General features: G+C 40.1%; 1 protein-coding gene across 1 annotated transcript in view; it reads right to left on the bottom strand.

Annotated features, from left to right (window-relative positions):
* Positions 1-23,790, bottom strand: part of LOC138157799 (transmembrane protein 132B-like) — a 137,820-nt gene that overhangs the window by 13,748 nt on the left and 100,282 nt on the right. Inside the window, exons 2-3 of the mRNA XM_069083641.1 lie at positions 20,960-21,165; positions 3,300-3,573 (exon numbers count right to left, since the gene is read on the bottom strand). Of these exons, the coding sequence (XP_068939742.1) occupies positions 3,300-3,573; positions 20,960-21,123 (438 nt within the window). The 5' untranslated portion in view covers positions 21,124-21,165. The remainder of the gene's footprint in view (positions 1-3,299; positions 3,574-20,959; positions 21,166-23,790) is intronic.

The following is a 23,790-nucleotide window of genomic DNA, read 5'->3' as shown; positions in this document are numbered from 1 at the left end:
TAAACAGGGAAAAAAAATCATAAGGAACTTATCAAATTTGAACTATTTACATTCCTGCATGGAAAAATGATAATTGTAACTTATGAAACTTTCCTCGGAATGAGGATAGTTGAAGGGAATAAAAATGTGTATGTATATATATATATATATATATATATATATATATATATATGTAAACATACATATATATGTCTATATAGGAGGGTCTATGTGTGCATGAATACATATATGAGTATGTGTATACATGTGTATAGGTATACACAGACAGAGGGCACAGGATAAATTGAATAGGAAGGGATGATATTTAAAAAATAAAATTAAGATGTGAGAGAGGAATATAATGAGAAGAGACAGGGAAAGATAGAATAGGGTAAATTATCTCATAAAAGAAGCAAGGGAACACTGTTACAATGGAGGGGAAGAACAGGAAGGAAAAAGGGAATGGGTCAACCTTACTCTCATAGAATTTGCCTTAAGGAGGTAATAACATACACACTAAATTGGGTATTTTCCCCTACAGGAAAGTAGGAGGGAAGGGGATAAGAGTGGAGATGATAGAAGGGAGGGCAGATTGGGGGTTGGGGGGATGGTAGTTAGAAGTACACACTTTTAAAAAGTTACAGGGTCAAAGTAGAAAATAGAACAAGTGGGGAACAGTATAGGATGGAGGGAAATATAGTTAGTCTTTCGCAACATATCCACTATGGAAATTTTTGTGTAACTACACATGTACAACTTATTTTGAATTGCTTATCTTCCCAGTAAGGTTGGGAGATGAGGGAAGAAGGGAAAGAATCTAGAATTCAAAGTTTTAAAAATCAAATGTTTAAAAATATATATTATTATTATTTTTAACGCGCTTTGGGAAATATGATATACAGGCACTAGGGTATGGAGATCCATCTTGCCCTACTGGAAATTTGGATGGGGAATGGGGGAGGATATAGGAGAGAACAGATTGGGGGAGGGGATATTCAGTGAGATCGCTGTTCTGGGGTGGTGGGTAGGAGAAAGACGGGGAGAAAATTTGTAACAAAACTGTGGAAATGAATGTGGTAAACTAAAAATAAACATAAAAAATTACTTTAAAATTTAAAAAAAAGTAAATTAAAAAAGAACCACCTTCAAGGTCAGGACAGCCTGTGTTTAAGTCTCAGCTCTAAGGCAAACTATTTGTATGATCATAGGCTAGAGCATTTAACCTGTCATAGCATTCTAGGTAATTCTCTAAAGCAGGAATTTCTAATCCAGGGTCCATTAATAGATTTCAGAGCGTCCATGAACTTGGAACAATAATTGCATCTTTATTTTTGCTAACTTCTAACTGAAATTTATCATTTCTTTCAATTATTTAAACCATTATTCTGGGAAGCGTCTCATAGGCTTCCTTAGACTGCCAAAGGGTTCCATGGATACAAAAGGTGAAGACCCTTGCTTTAAGGCAATACATTCTAAAGAAGGTATTGCCTTAGGTTGGTAGAGTTTCCTAACTTGAAAGTTTCTCATACCAATCAAATCATAGCTCTAGTCCCTATCCTTATCTCTACCAATTATAACACTGGTCTTCAAATTGGGCTTAAAGAAAGTGGAAAAAATGTTTTCCCATAAATGGCCCCTTTACTCAGTGGCATCATAAGTTAATTGCTAGTCAAAGTTCTGGGAAAGTAGTAGCCTGTTAATGGAAACAAAATTAATTGTATCTACTTCTTGGAACACCATGCAGGCACAAGATTGTTAGAGCAAAGCTAATGGTGGCCAGAGAAAGGTGAAGGTCCTTGAGACCACAACACATGAGGATCAAATCAAGACACTGAGGATATTTAACTTGGAAAGGATTCAGGCGACACCATGAGAGCTAACTTGAAGTGTTACATGCATTTCACCTTACTCTGCTTTGGCTGGAGAGGGCACATTAAGTCACAACAGGTGGAAGCTGTAAAAAAAGAAACTCCAGGCTTCCTGTCAGGTCACTCAGTCAACAAATATTACTAACCACTTACTATTCCCACCCAAAAATTACTTCTCACAATTTTCCTCACAATTAGAATTAATTTAGAGGATAATAGGTAATCTAAGAAAAGAGTTTTCACTAAACATCTTCAAGAAAAGATTAGATAACCAATTTTGGGGGCTGTTGGGGAGGGAGGTGGTTTTCAAATCCAGGTTGGACAAGATAATCTTTGAGGACTTTCCAGCTTGGAAATTCTGGATTCTCATGTTCTGTGCTCTAAAGAAGTCCTATCTCAGTGAACCTCTAGCTGATCATTATTTATGCTGATGTTTGTCCTTTGTCCTTCTTCTTGAAGAGGACCGAGGAAGTGATGCCATGACATACAAGTGAATTGGATTTAAGTGAGGAAGAGCTGTGCAAAGTCACCAGCTTCACTTTCTCCTCTGGAGCCATCTGAGTCCAGTGGCCAGATATGAATGAGGACAACTGGAGATGGTCCAGGATGCAGTGGGGGACCAAGGACAAACCAAGGAGGAAACCATTAGACAAGATCAAGCAATTCTGATAGCACAGCTTTCTGCAAAACTTAAAGAGTGGTCTAAGTGATAATAATGGAAGTCATTCTCACTCACTGTATTGAATATAAAGAATTTGTTTTAGGTTGAATGAATGGGGTTTTCCTTTCTTAATTTAAATATGTCTTGCCCAGTTCACACCTAAATATAGCTAAGTTTTGAAAAAGTATTGCTATCTTCATGAAATTCATAATTTTCAGTCAATAATAATAAGCAGAGAAAGGGTAGCATAATAATGTGGTAGAAGTCAGGTGGATATGCCCATTGCAGGTGAATATTCAAACAGAAACCTTCATTTGATAAACATGTATTAAGCATCCACTATGTGTTAGATGGCTCAATGGATAGAGTGTCAGGAAGACCTGAGTTCCAATCTGGCCTCAGATACTTACTAGTTGTGTACAAGTCCCTTAACCCTTTTTGCCTCAGTTTCCCCATATTTAAAATGGAGGTAAGAATAACACCTTCCTTCCATGAGGATTAAATGAGATAATAATTGTAAAGCACTTAGCACAATTCCTGGCACATAGTAAGACATATAAATACTAGCTATTATGGGGGGGAAGCTGGCACAAAATTCCATTCATTGTCCATGGACAAGAATTTCAAGAGTCATTTTTTTTTCTTTCCACTACTGCTTTGAACCTTGATTAAAGTGTCTTAAATAACAGTGAATTTCTAAGAATTTCAAACCATTTACATCTGTGAATTTGAATTACTTAATTCATCATTCTCTGACTATGTATGTGCACACATTTATTTGTTTCTTATACCTGCACTGTTGTTATTCCCTGCTCACGACCAACCAGTGTCCTGCCATCTTGTAAAGTGGCAATTCTTGGTTCTTCCACCTTCATGAAATCTGCCACTAGATCGGTGATGTCAAACTGCCAATCAGAGCCCAACATATAGGTCAGCTGGCCTCCTAAATCCAATGACTCGGCCACAAATTGTGTCAGCACACGCACCATGGCATGCTGGTACTGAAGGGTGCAGCCTCTTCCTTTCTTTTCATCATCCTCATCATCATCACTGTCTCGAGTTGGCCTGAAAATTAGTATCATGGGAAAATATGAGTTAAGTAGTCATATGAGCATGATCTTCTTATAGGAGGAATAGTAGAAAGTGATTTTAAGTTACTGAAAGCATAAAAAAGATCCTTAGATACAGAAATACTCAATAATAACATTATTTATACTAATAAAAAGGTAGAAAGAAAATATGGGACCAATCATTAGGGGATGGCTGAACAAACTGTGGTTATATGAACGTAATAGAATATTACACTGTTTCAAGAAATGACGAATATGAAGAATTCAAAGAAACCTGGGAGATTTGTATGAACTGATGCAGAGAAAGGAAAGCAGAGCCAGGTAGGGCAATATATACAACAACAACAATAATAAAATGATGTAAGTAAAATTAACATTGAGAGACAAAAAAAAATTGTACTCAATTACCATGGACAGTATTGTTACTGTGCAGTTAAGCTGAAAGAATACCTCCTTCCTTTTTGTTAACAATGGATAAGCTAGGGGTGGCTAGGTGGCACAGTGAGTAAAGCACCAGCCCTGGAGTCAGGAGGACCCGAGTTTGGTTCCGGCCTCAGACATTTAACACCGTGTAACCTTGGGCAAGTTACTTAACCCCAACTGCCCTCCAAAAGGCAAAAAAACAAAAACAAAACAAAAAGAAAAAAAAACATGGATAAACTGTTTTTAGGAAAGATCTTTTCATAGAGTTTGGGTGTTTATTAGGTAGGGTCATGTCGAAATACGATGTGTTAATAATTTTCTTTTTTTAAAGAAAATATAGTCTTGTAAAGCTCTAACTAAAAACCATGTTAATTAATTGATCAATTAATTATTTGTAAGCTCCTACTATTAACCTAGTTATTTGTTATTCTTTTTTTCCATAAGACTTTAGTAATTTAGTTATTCTGAATCACATATGATCATCCTGAGATTACACAGAAAATTCATTAATGAGGATCCCAATTCCAATTCTTCCATTAACAATAACAATAATGATAATGATAAATTGATCATATTTACATAATGTTTTAAAGGGTCCAAGGTACTTTACAGCTACAGTCTCATTTGATCCTCCCCAAAACCCTGAGAGGTAGTTGTTGTTATAATTGTTCCCATTTTACAGATGAGGAAAGTGATTCTCAGAGTTAAGTGACTTGTCCAGTGTCATATAGCTATCAAACATCAGAAGCTGAAATTGAACAAATTCAATCTGTCACTCATACTTATTTGTACATAAAATTTGGCTTTCTTTGTAGGCTCACATTTTGCAATATTCAGGAGACAGATTTTTATCCAACACAAAAAGGGAGAGAAAAGGCTTGGTGAGATTAATATCATCTGGGGAAGCAGACTATCAACTATGTCCTCCCTTCATGTCAATTCAATTCAAATCATCATCATTGACAAATTTTATTAAGTACAGGAAGTAGAGTGTTACAATGATAAGATAGCCAGCCTTAGATTCAGGAAGGCCTGTTCAGGTCATGCCTCTGACATATGTCTGCTGTGACACAGATTTCCCATTCATTCCCCTCTCCCGAGAAAATCATAAATCATTGCTAGATCATAAAGACACACACACGCACACATGCACATACAAACATGCACGTACACACAAACGACTCTGTTAGGTAGTTCCTCAGAGTACATCCCTGGAGGAGAAAAGAAAACTTCTGTGAAAGCTGAAAAAATGGAAATTAAAAAATCCTTCAGATGCAATGAATAGAGTACTAGATGGGAACCCAGAGGATCTCAGTTGGAATCTTCATTCTATCTTCTCTATGAGATCAAGAAAGTCACTTGCCATCTCATCCTCAGTTTCTCCATATGTTAAATGACAGAATATGACGAGGTGACCATTAAACTCATTTTCAATTGAAAATCTTTTATCCTAGAATCCATGCTTCCCATCATCAACATTGGATCCAACTCAAAAGACCCTACAGTGGGCAGAAGGAAAGATCAGGTGGCACAGAACGATGGACTGCCCTGCAATCCAGCGGACTCAGAAATAACTAAAGACATTGACACTCTCTCTGGCACCATGTACCTATTTCCCATAATTCCATGATAGCCAGCCCTGTCTCTGCTTTCCATCTCCCCTGAATATTACATCAGAATCATTCTCACATGCTGAGCAACCCCACCCCACCTCCCATCCCCCAAAGTTGGCCATTGCTCAGTTCCAAGGGGACAGAATTCTGGCGATCTGTTACCATTATTCTCTTCTTGGCCCTTCTTATTCCTAAACCATTGTCAGAGAATTCTAAAAGGGGCAGAATCAGCCTTTAGCAGGGGGTTGATGCCTTTGAAAATAATACTATTCCCATTAGTGGAGTGAAGATATCATTTGGCCCAAACCCTTTCTTCCCATATCCCAATTCATTTTCTGCTCATACTGCAGGATAAACTCCAATGTCCACTTATCTGGCTTTTATTCTTTCCTGGAAATCAGGTTTTAAACACCAGGTGGTCCTGGTTTCACTCATTAGGCCCCCATGCTAGGAAATTCTTGTACTCCAAACACTTCATTTCTTGAGATGATGAGAATTTCTAGTGTCAGGGTGGGGAAGGGGCAGAGAATCACTTGTTTTTGATGGTGTTCAAACAAGATTTTCTTTTTTTCTTGTTTTTTTTTAAGTGTTTATAATGCTCTTCTCTTTTATATGCTCTTTGAAATACTAGTTATGGGAGAATCATTATAAAACTGAATGGTATTGCTTTAAATTGTTTTATGACAAAGTTAGCAACAAAAAAGCTGGGAAAGGCACTTCTTAGATCCATACACCATCAAAGCATTAAGCAAGCTCCATTATGTAAGCTGATGCACTGTTATGTAATTTAACATGGATCCAAGAGTGATCATTTTCCCCCAATCAAGTATTGTTATAAATCACATAGCTGACATGCATTTGAAAGAAAGCATGAAAAGATTGGGCCCACACAACCCATATGCCATCCATTCTGCTTTGCTACCCTTCACTCCTCTCTATCTCAGAAGATGTAGCGGTCTGGAGACCTTAGACATTTGTATGACCTCTGATATTCTAATCAAAGAATCTTAGAGGTCATACAGACTATCCTAAACTACTACTTGAACAAGAATCTCCATCACAACTGACCTGCTGAGTGGTCATCCTCTGGTCTTTACTAGAAGACCTCCATGGGAAGCAATAAGGGAAGGGGTCCATTACTTCTCAAAGTGGCCCATTGCCCTTCTGCCCAGCTCTCACCATTAAGAAATGTTTCCCTGAAATCAGCTGAATTTGTCTCTTTTCAATTCAAGTCCACAAGCAATTTTAAGCACCTACTACTATGCAAAGAGCTAAAAATACAAGAAAGTCAAAAGACAGTTCCTGCCTTTAAGGAGCTCACATTCTAACAGGGGAAGCAATATACAAGCAACAAGGCATGAATAAGCTAAATATAGGATAAACAGGGAAAAATCAAGAAAAGCTCTAGAAGCAAGAGAGTTGGGAAAGGTTTGTACATAAGTACTTCTTGTTGGAGGTAGGAGTTTAGCTGAGATTTAAAGGAAGCCAGAGAACCTAAAGAGGTAGAGACGAGGAAGAAAAGAGTTTCAGGTATGGATGACAGCCAATGAAAATCCTTGGAGTTGGGAGATTGAGTGTCTAGTGGGAGGAACAGCACAGAAGTCAGTATCACTAGATCACAGAGGATGTAGAGTACCCATGGCTCCTGGTTCTACCATCTAAGGACAAGGAGAATACATCTAGTCCCTCTTTCACATTACGAAGGTACTTGTGTCTCCCACTATGTCTTTTCTTCAGGCTTGCCTACTGCTTCAAGTTAACTATTCTCAACTCCCTTCACTCATCCTCATACTACCTGAACTCGACTATGCTGTTTACCCTTTCCTGGACAGTGTAGCTTATCAATATATTTCCTCCGACAGGGCAACCAGAAATGAACACGAAAGCAGTCTGGTCACAGCAGATGTCCCAGCAAGACAACTAACTGCCTACTTAGGATACCATGCATGTCTAATTTCCCTTGAGATTACATTAAGTTCCTTGAGTACCACAGCTCACTATGGATTCCTCTATGAAGCTTGTAGTCCACTATGACCACAAGCTCTATTTTGTTTAACTAGCCATATTGTTTAACTATTTCTCCCCTATCCACATCAGTCACTAACTAGGTATGTGTAACCTTGGGTAACTTTCCTGGGAATCGGCTTCCCCATGTGCAAAGTAAGGAAGTTTAAACCATATGATCTCTGTCATCCCTTCCCAAGTTGAACATTCTATGATTAGATTTGGTTTACTATATTTCTATCCTTATTATGTGCGAGGCAATGTGCTAAGTGTTGGGTATTCAAAGAAAGGCAAAAGAGGGCTAAGGAGTCCATGCTCTAAGAGGGATAAAATGGATGTAGTCTCAGAGAGAAGGCACTAACATTAAAGAGAACCAAGAAAACCTTCCTGTATAAGGTGAGATTTTAGCTGTAACCTGAAGGAAAGAGGTAAAGGTAAGAAGGAAGAGAGTTCCAGGAATTGGGGGGGGGGGGGTGGAGCCACATATAAATATGATTTACAAGAATTTTAGCAATGCATTTGATATGGCATCTCATGCTATTCTCATGGGGGGAAAAGAAAGATGAACATATCTAGGTTAGACAATAATTTCATTAGATTGATTGTGAAAAAGGTAAGTACACATTAAGGCAATATCACCTTGGCAAGAGGTCTCTAGCGGAGTGCCCCAGAGATCTCTGCTTGGCCTTTGACTGCTTAGTTTTCTTATCAATGATGTAGAAAAAGACCTACCGGGTTTACTTATACCATCTGTGAATGACTTGATTGTTCCTATGGATGCTACCACCACAACTACTATAGAATGAGAAGAGAAAGGTCTTGAGGCCAAAATTCTTGACCTTGCCAAATAGGTTCAACCTCAGAAACCAACAGGATATCAGCAAAGGAAATTGCCAAAGAAGAGGCATGATCAAATGCTTTGTCTTGCACCCCAAGGATGATGGTGTATTTCCATGGGAGTTGAAGGTATCCCCCCATAAGAATGTCAGCCCTAGAGATCAGGGATGGTCTTACATTTCTCTTTGTACTCAGTATTCAGCACAGTGTTTTGTAAATAAGTACTTAATAAATGGTGCATTCATTCATTCACAAGCAAACAGCTAACATACTGTATATGAATAATTGGAGATCCAGAAAATACCTCCATCAACTAGAAAGTTGGGCTTAAATAAATAAGATGTAATTGAAATAAATGCAAATATATTACACTTAGGCTCAAGAAAATGATTTAAGGAGTATATATAAAGGATGGGGAGACATTGATGAAAAATACCTCAAGATCTTAAAAAAAAAAGATGCAGGAAGTTTTAGGAAGCCTACAATCTCAATATGAGCCCCCTGTAATGGTAATGGTAATATGAAGATCTTCCCTGCCCCTTGGCCCCTAGATAGGCTTAAATGAACTGGTGGACCTTCCCTGATTTGAAAATATACTCTGCCCCCAATAGGTTGAACGTGTTCACACGGAGTCTGTGATGGCTGGCTTGTTTTTCAGGATCACACACCCCTTGTTATTTTGTGATTGGGCAGTGGGTTACAAGGGTTGTGATGTTTTCTGACCTTGGAGAAAGATATATATATATGTATACACACATATATACATATATGTATATATACACATACATATATACACATATGTATATGTATATACACATACACACACACACACATATATATATATACATATATATGTACATATATCCTGATGTAAGGTTTTGCTTTGGGGTTCATTCATGGGAAGAGTTGTGTGATTTTGTGATTTGGCCAGATGACACTTTGGGCAGCCCCGCCCCCAGCTTTGAAAACCCAGGTGTTGGTGCTTCTGTTTCTGATAACTAACTAGGTATAGATGTAATGGTCAGACAGCTGGAAGCCCTGTCTTTTGGTATGTTTCTCTGTCTGCATTTTTTGTCTGCTTATAACTTCTATTTGTTTTCTCTCAAGTTCAGGGTGCTGACTATTTCCCCTGAACTAGGTAAATGATACATGTTTGATTTAAGTAAGATAGTTAACCCATTTTTGAGTTGCTTTTCTTTAGAAAAGAAGATCTAAGAACCTGTGCTAGCCACCATCCTGGGGATACTATGGTGCTTGCTGCTACATCCCCCTGGATATGTCAGCCAAAAATTCTCAAGCAGCCATGGCCTTAGTTAAGAAGACCATAGCTTCCAAAACTAAGCAATAATGCCACTTCTCTTTGCCCTAGTCAGGCTTCATCTAAACTATTATATTCATTCATTTCTGGGTTCAGTATTTCTAAAGAAATAGTAGAAAGTTTAAAAGGGAAAGCAATCCAAATGGTGGGTGACTTTGCATCTATACTATAGTCAGATGAGTTAAAGGAATCAGGGATGTTTAGCTTAAAGCAGAGAAGGCTCCAGGGAGGAGATGGCAGTGGTCTCCATTTGTTTGAACAGCTGACAGACAGGGTAGAGATTAGAATCTTTCTGTTTGACCTCAGTGGGCAGAACAGGAAGCAAAAGAAGAAAGGGGCAGAATGGCAGATTTAGACTTGATGCAAAGAACAAGTTCCTGGCTATTCAAGCTGCCCATAAGTGGACTGGGATACCTTGGGAAGAAGGAGGTTCCTCATGCATTGTAGAGTTTTAATAAAACAACCCACCTGGTACGCTATCTTGGGTTTCTTTTTTAACATATGGGTTGCTCTACCCAGCCTCTGAGGACATTTCCAACTCTAAAATTATATTATTTTGTTATTCCTAGGTGGGCAATAGCATAGAGAGAGTGAAAATTGGGTTTTCTCGGTTTTAACAGGGGTTTGAGATGAGGCAGAGAAGATGCTTTATAAAGTCCCTGTCCCTTGAAGAAAAAATTGTCCACAATATTCTTGGAAATGGCAAAAATGAATTCATTATTTCTATAAGAAAGCAATCAATCCCCTCTCTCCTTACACCTTCATTAATCCTTCCAGTTATATGTTGGATAAAAAAATGATCTTTCCAAAGTTCTGTTTTCAGACAGGTATTTCTCATTCTGAGGCCATCTTCTTCCAACTCAGGCCAACAGAAAACTCTGTGGACTCTTATTCTTGGCCCCTTCCTTCTACCAGGGCCCCATGGGGACATAATCTGGTTGGTCCTATCCCCTATGACAATGTTAACCTATGATGACCCAACATCTGCTGTCCCCACATCTCTCACACACATTTCCTTCTCTCTACACACAGCACCACCACCCCGAGTTCCAGACTGAGGGTTCCCCACACTAGAGAAGTCCCAGAAGCATACCTAAGGCAAGGCTCTAGTCTCTAGGGAGATAGAGACAAAAACTAGAGATCATCCTCAAGAAACTTCCCTTCTACTGTAAGAATGCGCCAAATATAGAAGTATCACAAATATTTTAAAAAGGAGGGACTAGATCAAAGGAAGGATAAAAATGCTAAAAGAAACAAGTCAAATAAACAAGCATTTATTAAGCACCTTTTATATGCCAGGCACAGTACTAAGGACTGGTAAAACAAAGAAAAGCAAAAGACATCCCCTGTCCTCAAGGATCCCCTAATCCAATGGGGAGACAGCATGCAAACAAACTATAGGGCAGGACTAATTACTAATAAACCATGGAGGGCAGGCAAGGAGTAATAAACCAAGGAGGGGGAATCAGGAAAGGCTACTTGTAGAAGGCAGATTATTTTTTAGCTGAGCCCTGATGGAGGTCAAGGAGACCAGAAGGCAGAGCAGAGGAGGGAGAGAATTCCAGGCATGGGGGACAGCCAGAGAAAAGGCAGCCAGATGGGAGAGAGAGTGTCTCAGGCAAGAACAGAATAGAGGCCAGTGTCACTGGATTCGATAGGGTGGGGAGTAAGGGTTAGGAAGGCTGGAAAGGTGAAGTGGGACAGGTTATGAAGGGCATTAAAAGCCAAACAAAAGACTCCATATTTGATCCTGGAGGTCATATGGAGCCAGCCACTGAAGCTTTATGGGTAGGATGGTAACATGATCAAACCTGTATTTTAGGAAGATCAATTTGACTTCTAGGTGGAGGCTGGACTTGGGTGAAGAGAGAATAGAAGCAGGCAGAACCACCAGCAGCTATTTTAATAGTCTAAGCATGAGGTGATGAAGCCCTGCACCAGGATGGGGGCCATGTCACAGGAGAGAAGGGGACACAGACAAGACATACTGCAAAGGCAAAATCAACAGGCTTTGGAAGCAGATGGGATAGAGGGGGATGAGAGAGAGTGAGGAGTCTCTGGTCCTATGAGCACTCAAAACCTTCCATAATCTGGTTCTAGACATTGTAGCCTTCGGTCACATTAGTCTCCTCCCAATGTAGGAAGCAATGACATGTCTAGAACTGGAAGGGACCAGTAAGGCTATCTCATTTTACAGAAGAGAAACACCTTCCCAAAAGTTATCTAGGTAGCATTGGAGAAAAGGCTGCCCCGAGGACGTCTGACTTCCAATCCAAACTTATTTCTATCACACCTTGTCCTCATCCCTGTCCTATGACTCAATCAACATGAATTACTTGTCATTCTCCGAGCTCATCCCACCATTCTTCTGGGTGGTTTGGCACAGTGGATAAAGTGCTGGATGAGGAGCCAGTAAGAACTGAATTCAGATTCTGCCTCAAGTGCTTACTCCTAGCCATGTGGCCCTGGGCAAGTTAAACTCCAGCTCTAACTTACTTCTAAGCACAGAGATGTAATGTATTCTTTTTCACAAAGAGTATTCCAAGTTTGAATGCCCTCCTTCCTCATTTTCCCTCCTTAAAATCCCTAATTTCACTTAAAACATAGATCTGGTGGTATTGAGTCATTTCAGTCATATCTGACTCTTTGTGACCCCCTTTTTGGGCTTTTCTTGGCAGAGATACTGGAGTGGTTTTCCATTTCCTTCTCATTTTACAGATGAGGAAACTGAGGCAAACAGGGTTGAGTGATTTGCCCAAGGTCACCCAGCTAGTAAATGTCTGAGGTCATATTTGAACTCAGATTCTCCTGACTCCAGGGCCAGAGTTCTATCCACTGCATCACCCAGCTGCTTACATCAGATACCACCATTATATTAGTGTTTTTCCCCATGTCCTAGTTAGTAGCATTCTCAAAAGTACTTTTGCTATGTTCTTGGTATATTCCTTTGAATATATTTTTAATATTTACTTACCTGCATACATGGGTGCACACTCCCTGCCCCAGTAAATATAAGCTTCTTGAGTCAAGAAGAGAAGGGTAAGGGAATAAATGTTTATCAAGCACCTACTATGTGCTAAGAGATTTCCAAATCTTATCTCATTGGATCCTCACAACAACCCTGAGAGAGGTACTGGTATGATTCCCATTTCACAGTTGAAGAAACTAAGGCAAATAGAGATTAAGTGACTTGTCCAGCTTACATGACTAATCAGCATCTGAGGTGAGTTTATGTTTGGGTCCCCAACACTTGCTACCATATCTAACACATAACAGGCACTCAAATATGCCTCCTTGCTGAATGGAACTCAGTGTTGTTTTCCCAAGCAGAAAGGAGGGCGCTTGAGGGCAAGACCTGTTTCACTTCTTTCTTTGCACCCTCAGCGTCTAACACAACTTGCCCAGCCCATGAAGGGCACAAAACATTTCCAGAACAGAACTGAATGTCTGGCCAAAGCAACAAGGTTCTTTTGAGGTTTCCTCATCCCAGTGCTCAGGGGAGAGAGAGGAAGAGTGTCCATTTTTAGCAAGCACCTGATGGCAGTAATTGAGGCCAACTTGAGGTGGCCCTTTTTAAGTCAAGGTTGTTATAAATGACATTCATTTCCTCTTCAGATTCACGGCTCTTACTCGGTTAGTAAGACACAGCGGTTCAGCTCCACATTTCCCCAGCTTCCACAAATCATTCAAACTCCATTAAATTACATGGTCCCCTTGGACCCTTAACATCTTATTAAAGCCTTTGGAGTGCACCTAAAAATCCTTCCTCGAGGCAATGAGCTTGCTTTTGGTAGAATACAAGTTTTCCTTAATGTGAAATAACGCTTCCTAGTACTTTCTTTTCTTCGCTCACCTCCAGAGGCCTTTGGCTCAGAGACTTTCAAAATCCTATCTCCTCATAAATTGAAGCCTTGTAAATCTCTGTCCCCTAAAGGTTACTAAAATACACCTTTTGTCTTTTCCAGGAGTAAGGAAATTCTAATTGTGTGGCCATGTGCTTCTAACATCTTGGAGTCTCTGTTTTCTCATCTGTAGAATGGGAATGATACCACCCTCAGGTAGTATTGTATAGTAGAAAGAATATTCTCAATGAAGGGGGAGAGAATTTGACACTAAAAATATGGAAAAAAATTTAAAAGAATGTGAAAATTGTTTTTACATGTAATTGGGGAAAATGTTAAATAAAAAAAGAATATTGGATTTGGCTGCATCATGATCTATGGAACTCTGGGCTTATCACTACTCTCTTTGATTATTTGCAAGGGTTGACCTAGATAACCTTTAAGGTCCCTCCCAGCTCTAAAACTATGATCTTATGACACTAAGTAACTTAATCTCTCTCTGCCTCAGTTTCCTCAACTGTAAAATGGGAGTAATAACAGCACCAGCCTACCAGGGTTATTGTGAGATCAAATGAAATAATATTTGTAATGTGCTTAATTAGCCCAGTGCCTGGCATACAGTAGGTATTTAATAAATGCTTCTTCCCTTTTGCCTTACTCTTCTTTTGTGCAGCAACAATAGATATCACTAGTCTTTTGTACTCTCTCCCCTCTGTTCCTACGCTTCTAAGGTTTACTGGAGTACTTTCTCATTCCTGAAATTACTTTATAGCATTCTGCACATGCTCTATTTTCACTCTATCCATGCCCTTTCTTTGTGCCATAAGGAGAAAAAATGCTTCATCCTCAGCTTGTAAAACAGTGTCTTGCACATAGTTGTTGATTGATAAAAGGTATATAGGGTGAAATTGGTGAATCTTGTTTCTGGAGTTTGCAAATTGGATTATCAAGGTTATTATTGTGAAGTTGAAAGTCAGTATTCAATGACCCTCTAAAGAATGTAGAGGAAGGGGCAGCCAGGTGGCTCAGCGAGTAAGAGTACCGACTCCAGTGTCGGGATGACCTGGGGATCAAATCCGGGCTCAGATACTTAGCACCACACCCAGAAATAACTGGCTGTGTAACCTTGAGCAAGTTACTTAACCTGATTGCTTAAAAAAATGTAGAGGAACTTATAGGCAGTATGGTAGAAGACTAGACTGGAATTCAGAAGACAGGGTTCCAACTCTCCTACTTGCAAAAGGATATTGGCCAGTTACTCCCACTCTCTGGGTCTCAATATCTGAAGGAATATCATATGGAAGAGCCATCAGCTTTGTTCTGTATGGCATGAGAGGGTGGAACAAGAAACTCACTGCTTTTGGAAGCAACCCATTCCACTACCATACAGCTCTCACTGATAGAAAGATTTTTCCCTAAAGGAAAAATCTGAGGTCCCTTCCTTCTGTGAAATGCCATGATTCTGTGCTTTGGAGAGTTCTCCTTTACAAAATTAAAAGGTTAGACCAGCTCTCCAAGGTTTCTTCCTTCTCTAACAGTTTATGAATACACAAAATGAGAAGAAAAAAGCCTTTGGTCTCCTCTTGGATGGAGAATAAAATCTTTAGTCTCCCAGTGGGTGAAGAAAAAACTTTTAGTGTCTCATTGAATGGATTGGAATCTATCAGATGTCTCAAACTTGATATCTCATTAACATCTAAAATACAACAGATCCAAAGCCAAACTCATTATCTTTCGTCTCCAATTCTCCCCTTTTCCTACCTTCCCTGTTACTGTCAAAAGCACCACCATCATCCCAGACGTGGGCTTACAACCTGGATGTCAACCTCAATGCCTCAATATCTCATGCCCATCAGGAAGGTGATGCTATAACTTGCAAGTGAATTAGATTTAAGTAAAGAGGGCTGTGCAGTGTCACCAGCCTCATTCTCTCCTCCTGAGCCATCTGGGTCCAGTGGCAAGATACAGATCAGGACACCTGGGGAATGGGCCTGTATCTCTTGCCCTGTATGTAATCTGTAACCAAGTCCTGTCTATTTTACCTCTGTAACCTCTCTCCTGGGTGCCCTCCTCTCTCCTCTATCAACAACCTGGTGCAGGCCCTCATCACCTGACACCTGAACTATTAAAATAGTCTGCTGGTGGGTCTGCCTCCCTCAGATCTCTCCCCACTCCATCCATCAACCACTTAACTCTCAAATCCATTGTCCAAAAGCAAAAGTCCATCCATGGCACCGTGCTACTCAGCAAACTCCTGATCACATCCAGGATCAATTGTAAAATCTTCTGTTTAGTTTAATAAACTCTTCATAACTGACCCCCTTCCTATCATTCCCTTTCCACTCATCTTATGCCCTATTCCATATAGGGTATACTCCATATACTTTGTGACCCAGCAACACTGGCCTCTTGGTTGTTCCTCAAATGAGACACTCCATGTCCCAACCCTGGGCACTTTCTCTGGCTGTCTCCCCTGCAATGCTCTTCCTCCTAATTTCTCCTTCCTGGTTTCCTTCAAGTCCCAGCTAAAACCCTACATCTTCCAAGAAACATTTATTAAGTTCCTACTATGTGCCAAGCACTGAACTAAGTAATAAGGATTTTTTTTTTAAAAAGACAGAAACAAACCTTGCCCTAACAGAGTGCACAATCCAATGGAAGACTCAACATGCAAACAGCTATGTAGATACAAGTCATATATGCAGAAAATCTGGAGAAACATCTCAGATGGAAGGCAAGTTATGTATACATTTCTATGGTTTGTGTCTACTCTGCCACAAATCTATCTTGAGAATCTAGACATGCTATGAGTTTTGTCTGCCTGATTTCACTACTGTCCCTCACTTACCCTACATTCCTTCCAAAAGAGTCTATTTCATGTTCTCCATACCTGACATGACATCTCTCACCTCCATGCATTTGCACAGGGTATGTCCTCCAAGCCTGGAATGCTCTCACTCCCCACCTCTGCCTCCTGGAATCCCAGACTTCATTTCATTCTATGTTAAGCTCAAATGCAAACTCTTCTACAGAACTACTTCTGATCACTGCCCTCCTATCATGCTGTCAATGCTCCTCTCTCCCCAAGAGTGTTTTTCTCTTTTATATCTATTTACCTGGGTAACTGCTTTGTTGCCAGTAGAATGTAAGCTCCCTGAGGATTGAGGATTGGTGTGTTGTGTTCTGTCCTTATTTCACTAGCAACTAGCACCCCGCACAGGATTATAGATCTTAAACTGAAAGAGACTTCAATGGGCATCTGACCCAGTGACTTCACCATATGGATCATCTAACTTAGCTTTAGAAATAGATGGAATGGGGGCAGCTAAGTGGTGCAGCGAATAGAGCACCAGCCCTGGAATCAGGAGGACTTGAGCTCAAATTCGGCCGCAGACACTTGACACACTTACTAGCTGTTGACCTTGGGTAAGTCATTTAACCCTAATTGCCTTGCCTTCCCCCCTGCAAAAAAGGAGATTTTTTAAAAAGAACTAGATGAAGGGGTGGCCAGGTAGCACAGCGAGTAAGAACACTGGATCCAGTGTCAGGATTACCTGGATATCAAATCTGGGCTCCAACACTTAGCATCCACCCAGAAACACCTGACCGTGTAACCTTGAGCAAGTTACTTAACCCCAATTGCTTAGGGGTGGCCAGGTGGCTCAGAGAATAAGAGCACCGGCTCCAGTGTTGGGATGACCTGGATCAAATCCAGGCTCAGATACTTAGCACCACACCCAGAAATAACTGGCCGTGTAACCTTGAGCAAGTTACATAACCCCAATTGCTTTAAAAAAAAAAAAAAAGAACTAGATAAAATCTCATAGGATATTCAAGTTAATCTTTCTCCTTTTTCAGAAGAGAAAACTGAGACTCAGAAAAGCTATGTCTGCCCAAGAACAGGCAGAGAGTAAATGTCAGAGACAAGATTTGAACCCACATCCTGTGTCTCCAAAGTCCATTCTTTCCATGATACCACACAGTACATTCCTGGCACATAGCCAACACTTTAAAACATGAATGTTGAATTGAATTGCAATGAATACAATTATATAAATTGAATAAAAAATATTAGCTCTTTATGACAGCCTTACCCTTTCTTGGAAAACCCATGCCTCTAAATACCACCAGGCTTGCAGATTCCTTCTGCCTAAACAGAGATGGCTTCTTTTTAGACAGACCAGGGTAGGGCTGGGAAACAGCAGGTACTCCATAGAATGGGGCACTTTACCATGCTTTCTGTAATCAGGCCCTATTATATATAGAAAAGGGTCTTCCCTTTTCTAGTATGAATGTCAAGATTCCTGGGTTGTGTTAATCTAATGTAATCTTCAAAACTTCCCCCTTCCAGGAAGAAATGTCTCCCCTCTGCCCCAGATGAGAAGATTCCCTTAGGTATGTTATTAATATAGCACTCTGAGATCTCAGAATGCTGAATAATTCAAGGTTTGTTTAGCAGGGAGAGTATATCATCCCCTAATTTATGTTTTATCTTATCTTTATTCCTCCTGCTTTCTTCAACACCCCACCCCCCCTCAGCTTCTGAAATTGTTTACAGGTCACACATGCTGGCATACTCTCTCCACTGCTGCTGGAGGGGGAAGGCCTTGTGTTTCTGTTCAGTCATTCATGTTTTCTCTTGGCTTTAATCTACTAGACCCTGCAGGGAAAAAATTACTGCTATGGATTTTCCCAGGGCCTAGAATGGGCAGGGAAGATTACATGATAGTACCACTGATGAAGCATGTGGGAGAATAAAGGATGCCATAAGAAATACACAGGACCAGAAAATTAAAAAAAAAGATGGGTCAGTCATATAATGAGAGAAAAGGCTACCGCCAAAGGGCCAGCCCCAGTTTCCCACTGTAATGTCAAGAGAGCTGGAGGAAGTCACCCAGTATTTGTTGTGTTTCAAGAAAGCTCCTGGCATTTCTCCAAAGGGCTATGGGTAGGCTAGACATTGCTAGCTTGAAAGACCATGAGAATTCCCTTTCCTGAGGCACACTTTGCTAGTGCTCAGTTTACTGAAACCATATCCTATTCATTAATCTGTTATGTGTTTCCAGAATGTTCCACTCACATCTTGGTCACTGTACCTGTTAATTCCATTCTACACTTCTACTGATTGTCACTTAATGAATGTTTACTGACTGACTAAATGATCAACTTCTCTTCCAATTCTGTTTTGTTGTTACTGCTGTTACCCTATCCCTCTCATTTTTCAGTCATATCTGGCTCTTTGTGACCCTGGTTGGGTTTTTCAGCAGAAATGCTAGACTGGTTTGCCATTTCCTTCTCCAGCTCATTTTCCAGATGAGGAAACTGAGGCAAATAGAGTTTAATGACTTTCTCAGGGTCACCCAGATAGTAAGTGCCTGAGGCTGGATTTGAACTCAGCTCTTCCTGACTCCAGGCCTGGCACTATCCATTGCACTACCTACCTGGCCCTTCCAATTCCATACTAAATTAATTCACCTGTGCTGTCTCATTTTCTTTTTGGAACCAGAGTGAAAAGACTATTAATTGTTCAAATGTAAGGTCCTTGAGGGAGGGATGGTTTTATCATTGTACTTATCCCCCAATGCCTTGCACAGTAGTAGGCACATAGTGGCTATTTAATAATCACTAGTTGATCAACAGATTAATTCATTCAATGTTACTCAGCTCAGATGAAACACATGTCTGTGGCTCCATTATTGTGTCTACAGACTAGTTCTTCTCAAACCATGGGTGTGCTGGCTCACAAGAGCCCAATGTTAAATTTTCAGCATGAGAATTTACACCTCAGAAATCAGCAAACACTACAAATCAGGACCTAATTTATGATTTTATCAGTTTCTTAGATTTAAGAAAGCAATGGAGAAAAAGTTTAATAATGAAGATGAAACTTAAAAGTATGTCACAGACACTTTGTTTTTTCTGGAGAGCTGGTTGTTAAACATTTACCAGAACAGCCCTACTTAATGCTATAAGAATAAAGAGTGATGCTTTGGCTAAACAAGACAAATTCACAGAGTACTAAGTAGATGGGTTGGGATGTGAATGATTATAGAGAGTATTCATAGCAACAAGATCTCAGATTCATGAAACTATAAGAAAAATCTCTCTAATCTCATTTCAGCATCAGGTCTGTTCATGCTATTCCTCTGCTCAACAAACTTCAATGGTTCCCTACTGTTGATAGAATAAAATATAAACCTGCTATTTAAGGACTTTTACAATCTGTCTCTAGCCTCCATTTCCAAACCTTGTTTCCTATTGTTCCCCTTCATGACCTCTACATTCCTAGATGATTAGTTGTTCCTGAACTCACCCATCTCTAAACATTCATGAAGGTCATTCATTATTCATGCCTGGAGTGGGCTCCTTCCTCTTTGCCTTTGAGAATTCTCCTATTCCTTCAAGGCCCAGCTCAGGTATCACTTCTTCATGAAATTTTCCCTAACCCCAAACTGATGGTGTTTTCCCCCTCCTCAAATTTCCCAGAGCATTTAATAGCAATCTCTCCTTTCTCCCTTGCCCCCTTTCATGCCCTACAACATATTATACTTATCTATGTAAATGTTATTTCCTTTGCAAGTGAATGGAAACACATTGAGGATAGAAGCTCCCCTATTGTTTAAATTCTGCATAAGATCTTGTCCCGTGTAAGTATTTAATATTTGTAGAATCGAATGCACAGGTTAAGGTGTCTTGTCCACTGGATACCATTACTGACAAGTCAGTGCTTTTGATTGTCATGGTTAGGCAACTCATCTAATCTATCTGAGCCTCAGTTTTTCCTCTGTGAAGTGGAAGAGTGGGACTAGATGGACCTCTAGGTACCTCCCAATGCTAACTCCAGGATCATATAATATTTTCTCACACGCAGGAGAGAGGGCAGATATAATTCTCAATCTACTTTACACAAATAAGGAAATTAAGGTAGGGAGCTACTCAGGGTCACAAAACTATATGGTGGGTGGGTTTAGGTTTCTTGTCTCCTAGGTTACATGTTCTTTTCATATAGACATGTTTTATGTTAAGAATAAGGTAAGAACAGCAGCAATAATAATAAACTAGCATATATTAGCACTCTAAGATTTGTGAAGCACTTTACAAATATCTCCATTTTATTCTCACAACAATTACCTTTAGAGGTGCTATATGATTCCCATTTTACAAATTAGAAAACCAAGGCAGACATAGGTGACACATCTAAGTTTGTAAGCATCTAAGGCCAGTTTTCTACTGTGGACTTCCAGGCTCCAGGACCAGTGCTCTGTCCATGGTACCACTTTAGGTTTCTTGGCAACCCTCCCCTCTAACAGCTCTTCTTGGTCACCCCAATGCCTCCTCTCCTACCTTTTGTTGGGAGCAACGGGGATTCTCCATCCCTTGATCTGGCTCAGCTCTGTGTCTGAGATCTCAATCTGCAAAGGCAGCCTTGGGACCCAGACGGTCACTTCGAGCTGAGTAGTGAAATGTTGGTACGTGAAGTTCACGATGGTGTCTACTTTACTCTTCATCTCCTTCCCATTCACAAAGATGGAGTCACAGCTATCAGAGACCTGTGGGAGTGAGAGAAATCTCAAGATGCATTATGGGTGGCAGGGCAGAGAACAGCAGGGATGGGGGAGGTGGGTAGATGCTCAGGTTCATGCCAGAGAACCAACCCTCATTTATTAGCCTCCAAGACAACACTAATAATATGAACTGTACACACAGTAATTTGTGTGTTCTAATTAGTAGCAAACAGTGATAAATGGACCCAAGGGAAAGCATTCTGCGTTGCTCAATCCAGATGAGGAAAACTACAAAAAATAATTGAACAGAGTTACATAACCACTTCTGAGTTTCCACCACCTCTTCCCTGCCCCCTCCACAACTCTCCTCTACTACCCAAATGTCAGATGTATTCAACCTCACATGAATCAAACTTCAGGTACATCAATTTCTATGCCTGCGACATTTTTTTTAAAAAAAATGCATAAAAGATGGCCATATATTATAAACAAATTACTTTGTTCTCAGCCATAAACAGGATGGGGAGGGAGTGGAAATAGGGGGACAGACCCAGGAACTGTGGAGGTTTATGATAAATTAGGATCTTTGGAAGTAGAGTACTAAGGAGATAAATACCAAGCCTGGACATAATTATTTTCAGACATTTAAGCTGTAATCTGAGAGCATACAAGTGAGGAAGTAAGACTTCTCTTAGGGCTACCAGCTTTAGCTCCAGAAGGCAGTGTGGAAGGAATGGGGTAATTTGAAACCAAAGGACCTGGGTTCAAATTCTGGCTCTGCCAATTCCTACCTGTGTGACCTCGGACAAATCATTTCATTTCTTTAGGTCTGTTTCTGCATAGGTCAAATGAGAGGTGATTCCTTTTAGCTCTAAGTCTATGACCCTAAGGTTTTTGCTAAAAGAGTGTCCAGAAGACAGCAAATGGGATGGACAATGTCCTATAGTCCAGCCCACAGCTCTCCATTTTCCCCACAATAAAAGCATGGAATACTTTGTTAAATGCTTCATTAAAAATCTAAGTAAATTCTATGTACGATGCTGCTTTGATTTACCAATAATCCTTAATCCCAAAAGGCCAGCATAATGCATTCTGGATGCAGCCACCATGCTAGCTCCTGGTGAGTCCCTCTGTGTATCCTCCCTGGCTTCTCCAGCCAGAAGCTAAGCAGCCCTCCTTGGAATTCTTCTAGCAACTTATTATTACCTCTCTCTCGGGCTTCCATACTCCTCTTTGTAATTTTTTAGAATTGAAAATTTTCACTTAAAATAATGGCTCACATTGATAATAATGTTTTAACACTTGCCAAGCACTTTACATACAGTATCCTATTTGGGCCTCACAATAACTCTAGGAGGTGGGTGCTATTATTATCCCCATTTGGCAGATGAAAAAATTGAGGCTAAATGATTATATTACATCATCATCATCACTAGCATTTACATGGCACTTCAAAGTTTTCTAAGCACTTTATAGACTTTACCTTATTCAATTTTCACCACAATACTGGGAGGTAGTTGTTATTATTATTCCCATCTTGCAGATGAAGAATTTGAGGCTAAAAGAAATTATGTGACACACACACACCCCCCACCACTGTGCAAAGTGCTTTACAAATACCATTCCATTTGTTCCTCACAGAAACCCTGAGATAGGTATTATTATGCCCATTTTACAGTCAAGAAAACTGAAGCAAACCAGAGGTCAAGTGACTTTCCCAAGGTCACATAGCTAGTAAGTGTTTGCAGATGAATTTTAATTCAGGTCTTCCTGACTCCAGTCTCAGGATTCCATCCACCGTGCCACCAAACTGCTCCTAAGAAAGATCAGACTTATGAACAGAATTAGGAACAGTGGGCTGAAGGCAAAAAGAGGCAGATTTAAGTGTGCTGGCAAATTTTCAAATAATTACTGCTATTTACAAGTAGAAGAAATTGACTGTGGGACTAAGATGGTAATGAGTTACCCCTCCATAAAGGTATTAAAACAAAGTCTGGATGACCACTTTGGAATGCCATAGACCAGCCCTTTGCTCAGGTCAGGGACGGACTAGATGGTATTCAATGTGCCTTCTAACACTAAGATTCTGTGAAATGGGCATGTTCAGTTTAGGGAAGAGAAGATTCAGAAGAAGAGGATTTAAGACATGAGAGTTGTCATCTAGTATCAGAATGCCTGTCATGTGAAAGGATTAACCTTTTTTCTTGGCCTCACTGGCCAGACACAGGAGAAATGAGTGGAAATTTCAAAGAAGTAAATCGAGGCATGAGAGGAAGGAAAGTTTTCTAACAATGAGAGTCATCCAAATTAGGGCTATCCAGGGCAATCCTTAAATTGTATGACTCTGTGACCTTCCAAGTTCTAAATGGGAGATGCCCTCCCAGGTCATGATCAACCAGTGGAAATTAATTATGATTTCCCAGAGGAAATTGTGTCAGTATTAACAGGCATACATGAGGGTAAAAAAATAATACTGCCCCCCCAACCAGCTTTCATATCAGTATCTCACCAGGGGATAGAAGAAAAGACAAAGGGAAAAATAATTAACAGGAAGCTTGAAACTGACCCTGAGCCCTCTGAGCCACCAATATCACAAATGAGGAGGAATATTTTAAAAACCTTTGTCATCCCCACTTCACAATGTATCACTGAATGTCTTTAGGAATCTTG

The sequence above is a fragment of the Petaurus breviceps genome, unplaced genomic scaffold, assembly GCF_028583685.1.
Source record: "Petaurus breviceps papuanus isolate PSGF00001 unplaced genomic scaffold, PetGlider_PUasm1.0 101, whole genome shotgun sequence".
Classification (NCBI taxonomy): domain Eukaryota; kingdom Metazoa; phylum Chordata; class Mammalia; order Diprotodontia; family Petauridae; genus Petaurus; species Petaurus breviceps.
The sequence above is the reverse complement of the archived record's forward strand: the minus strand, read 5'-3'. Positions and strand labels throughout refer to the sequence as shown.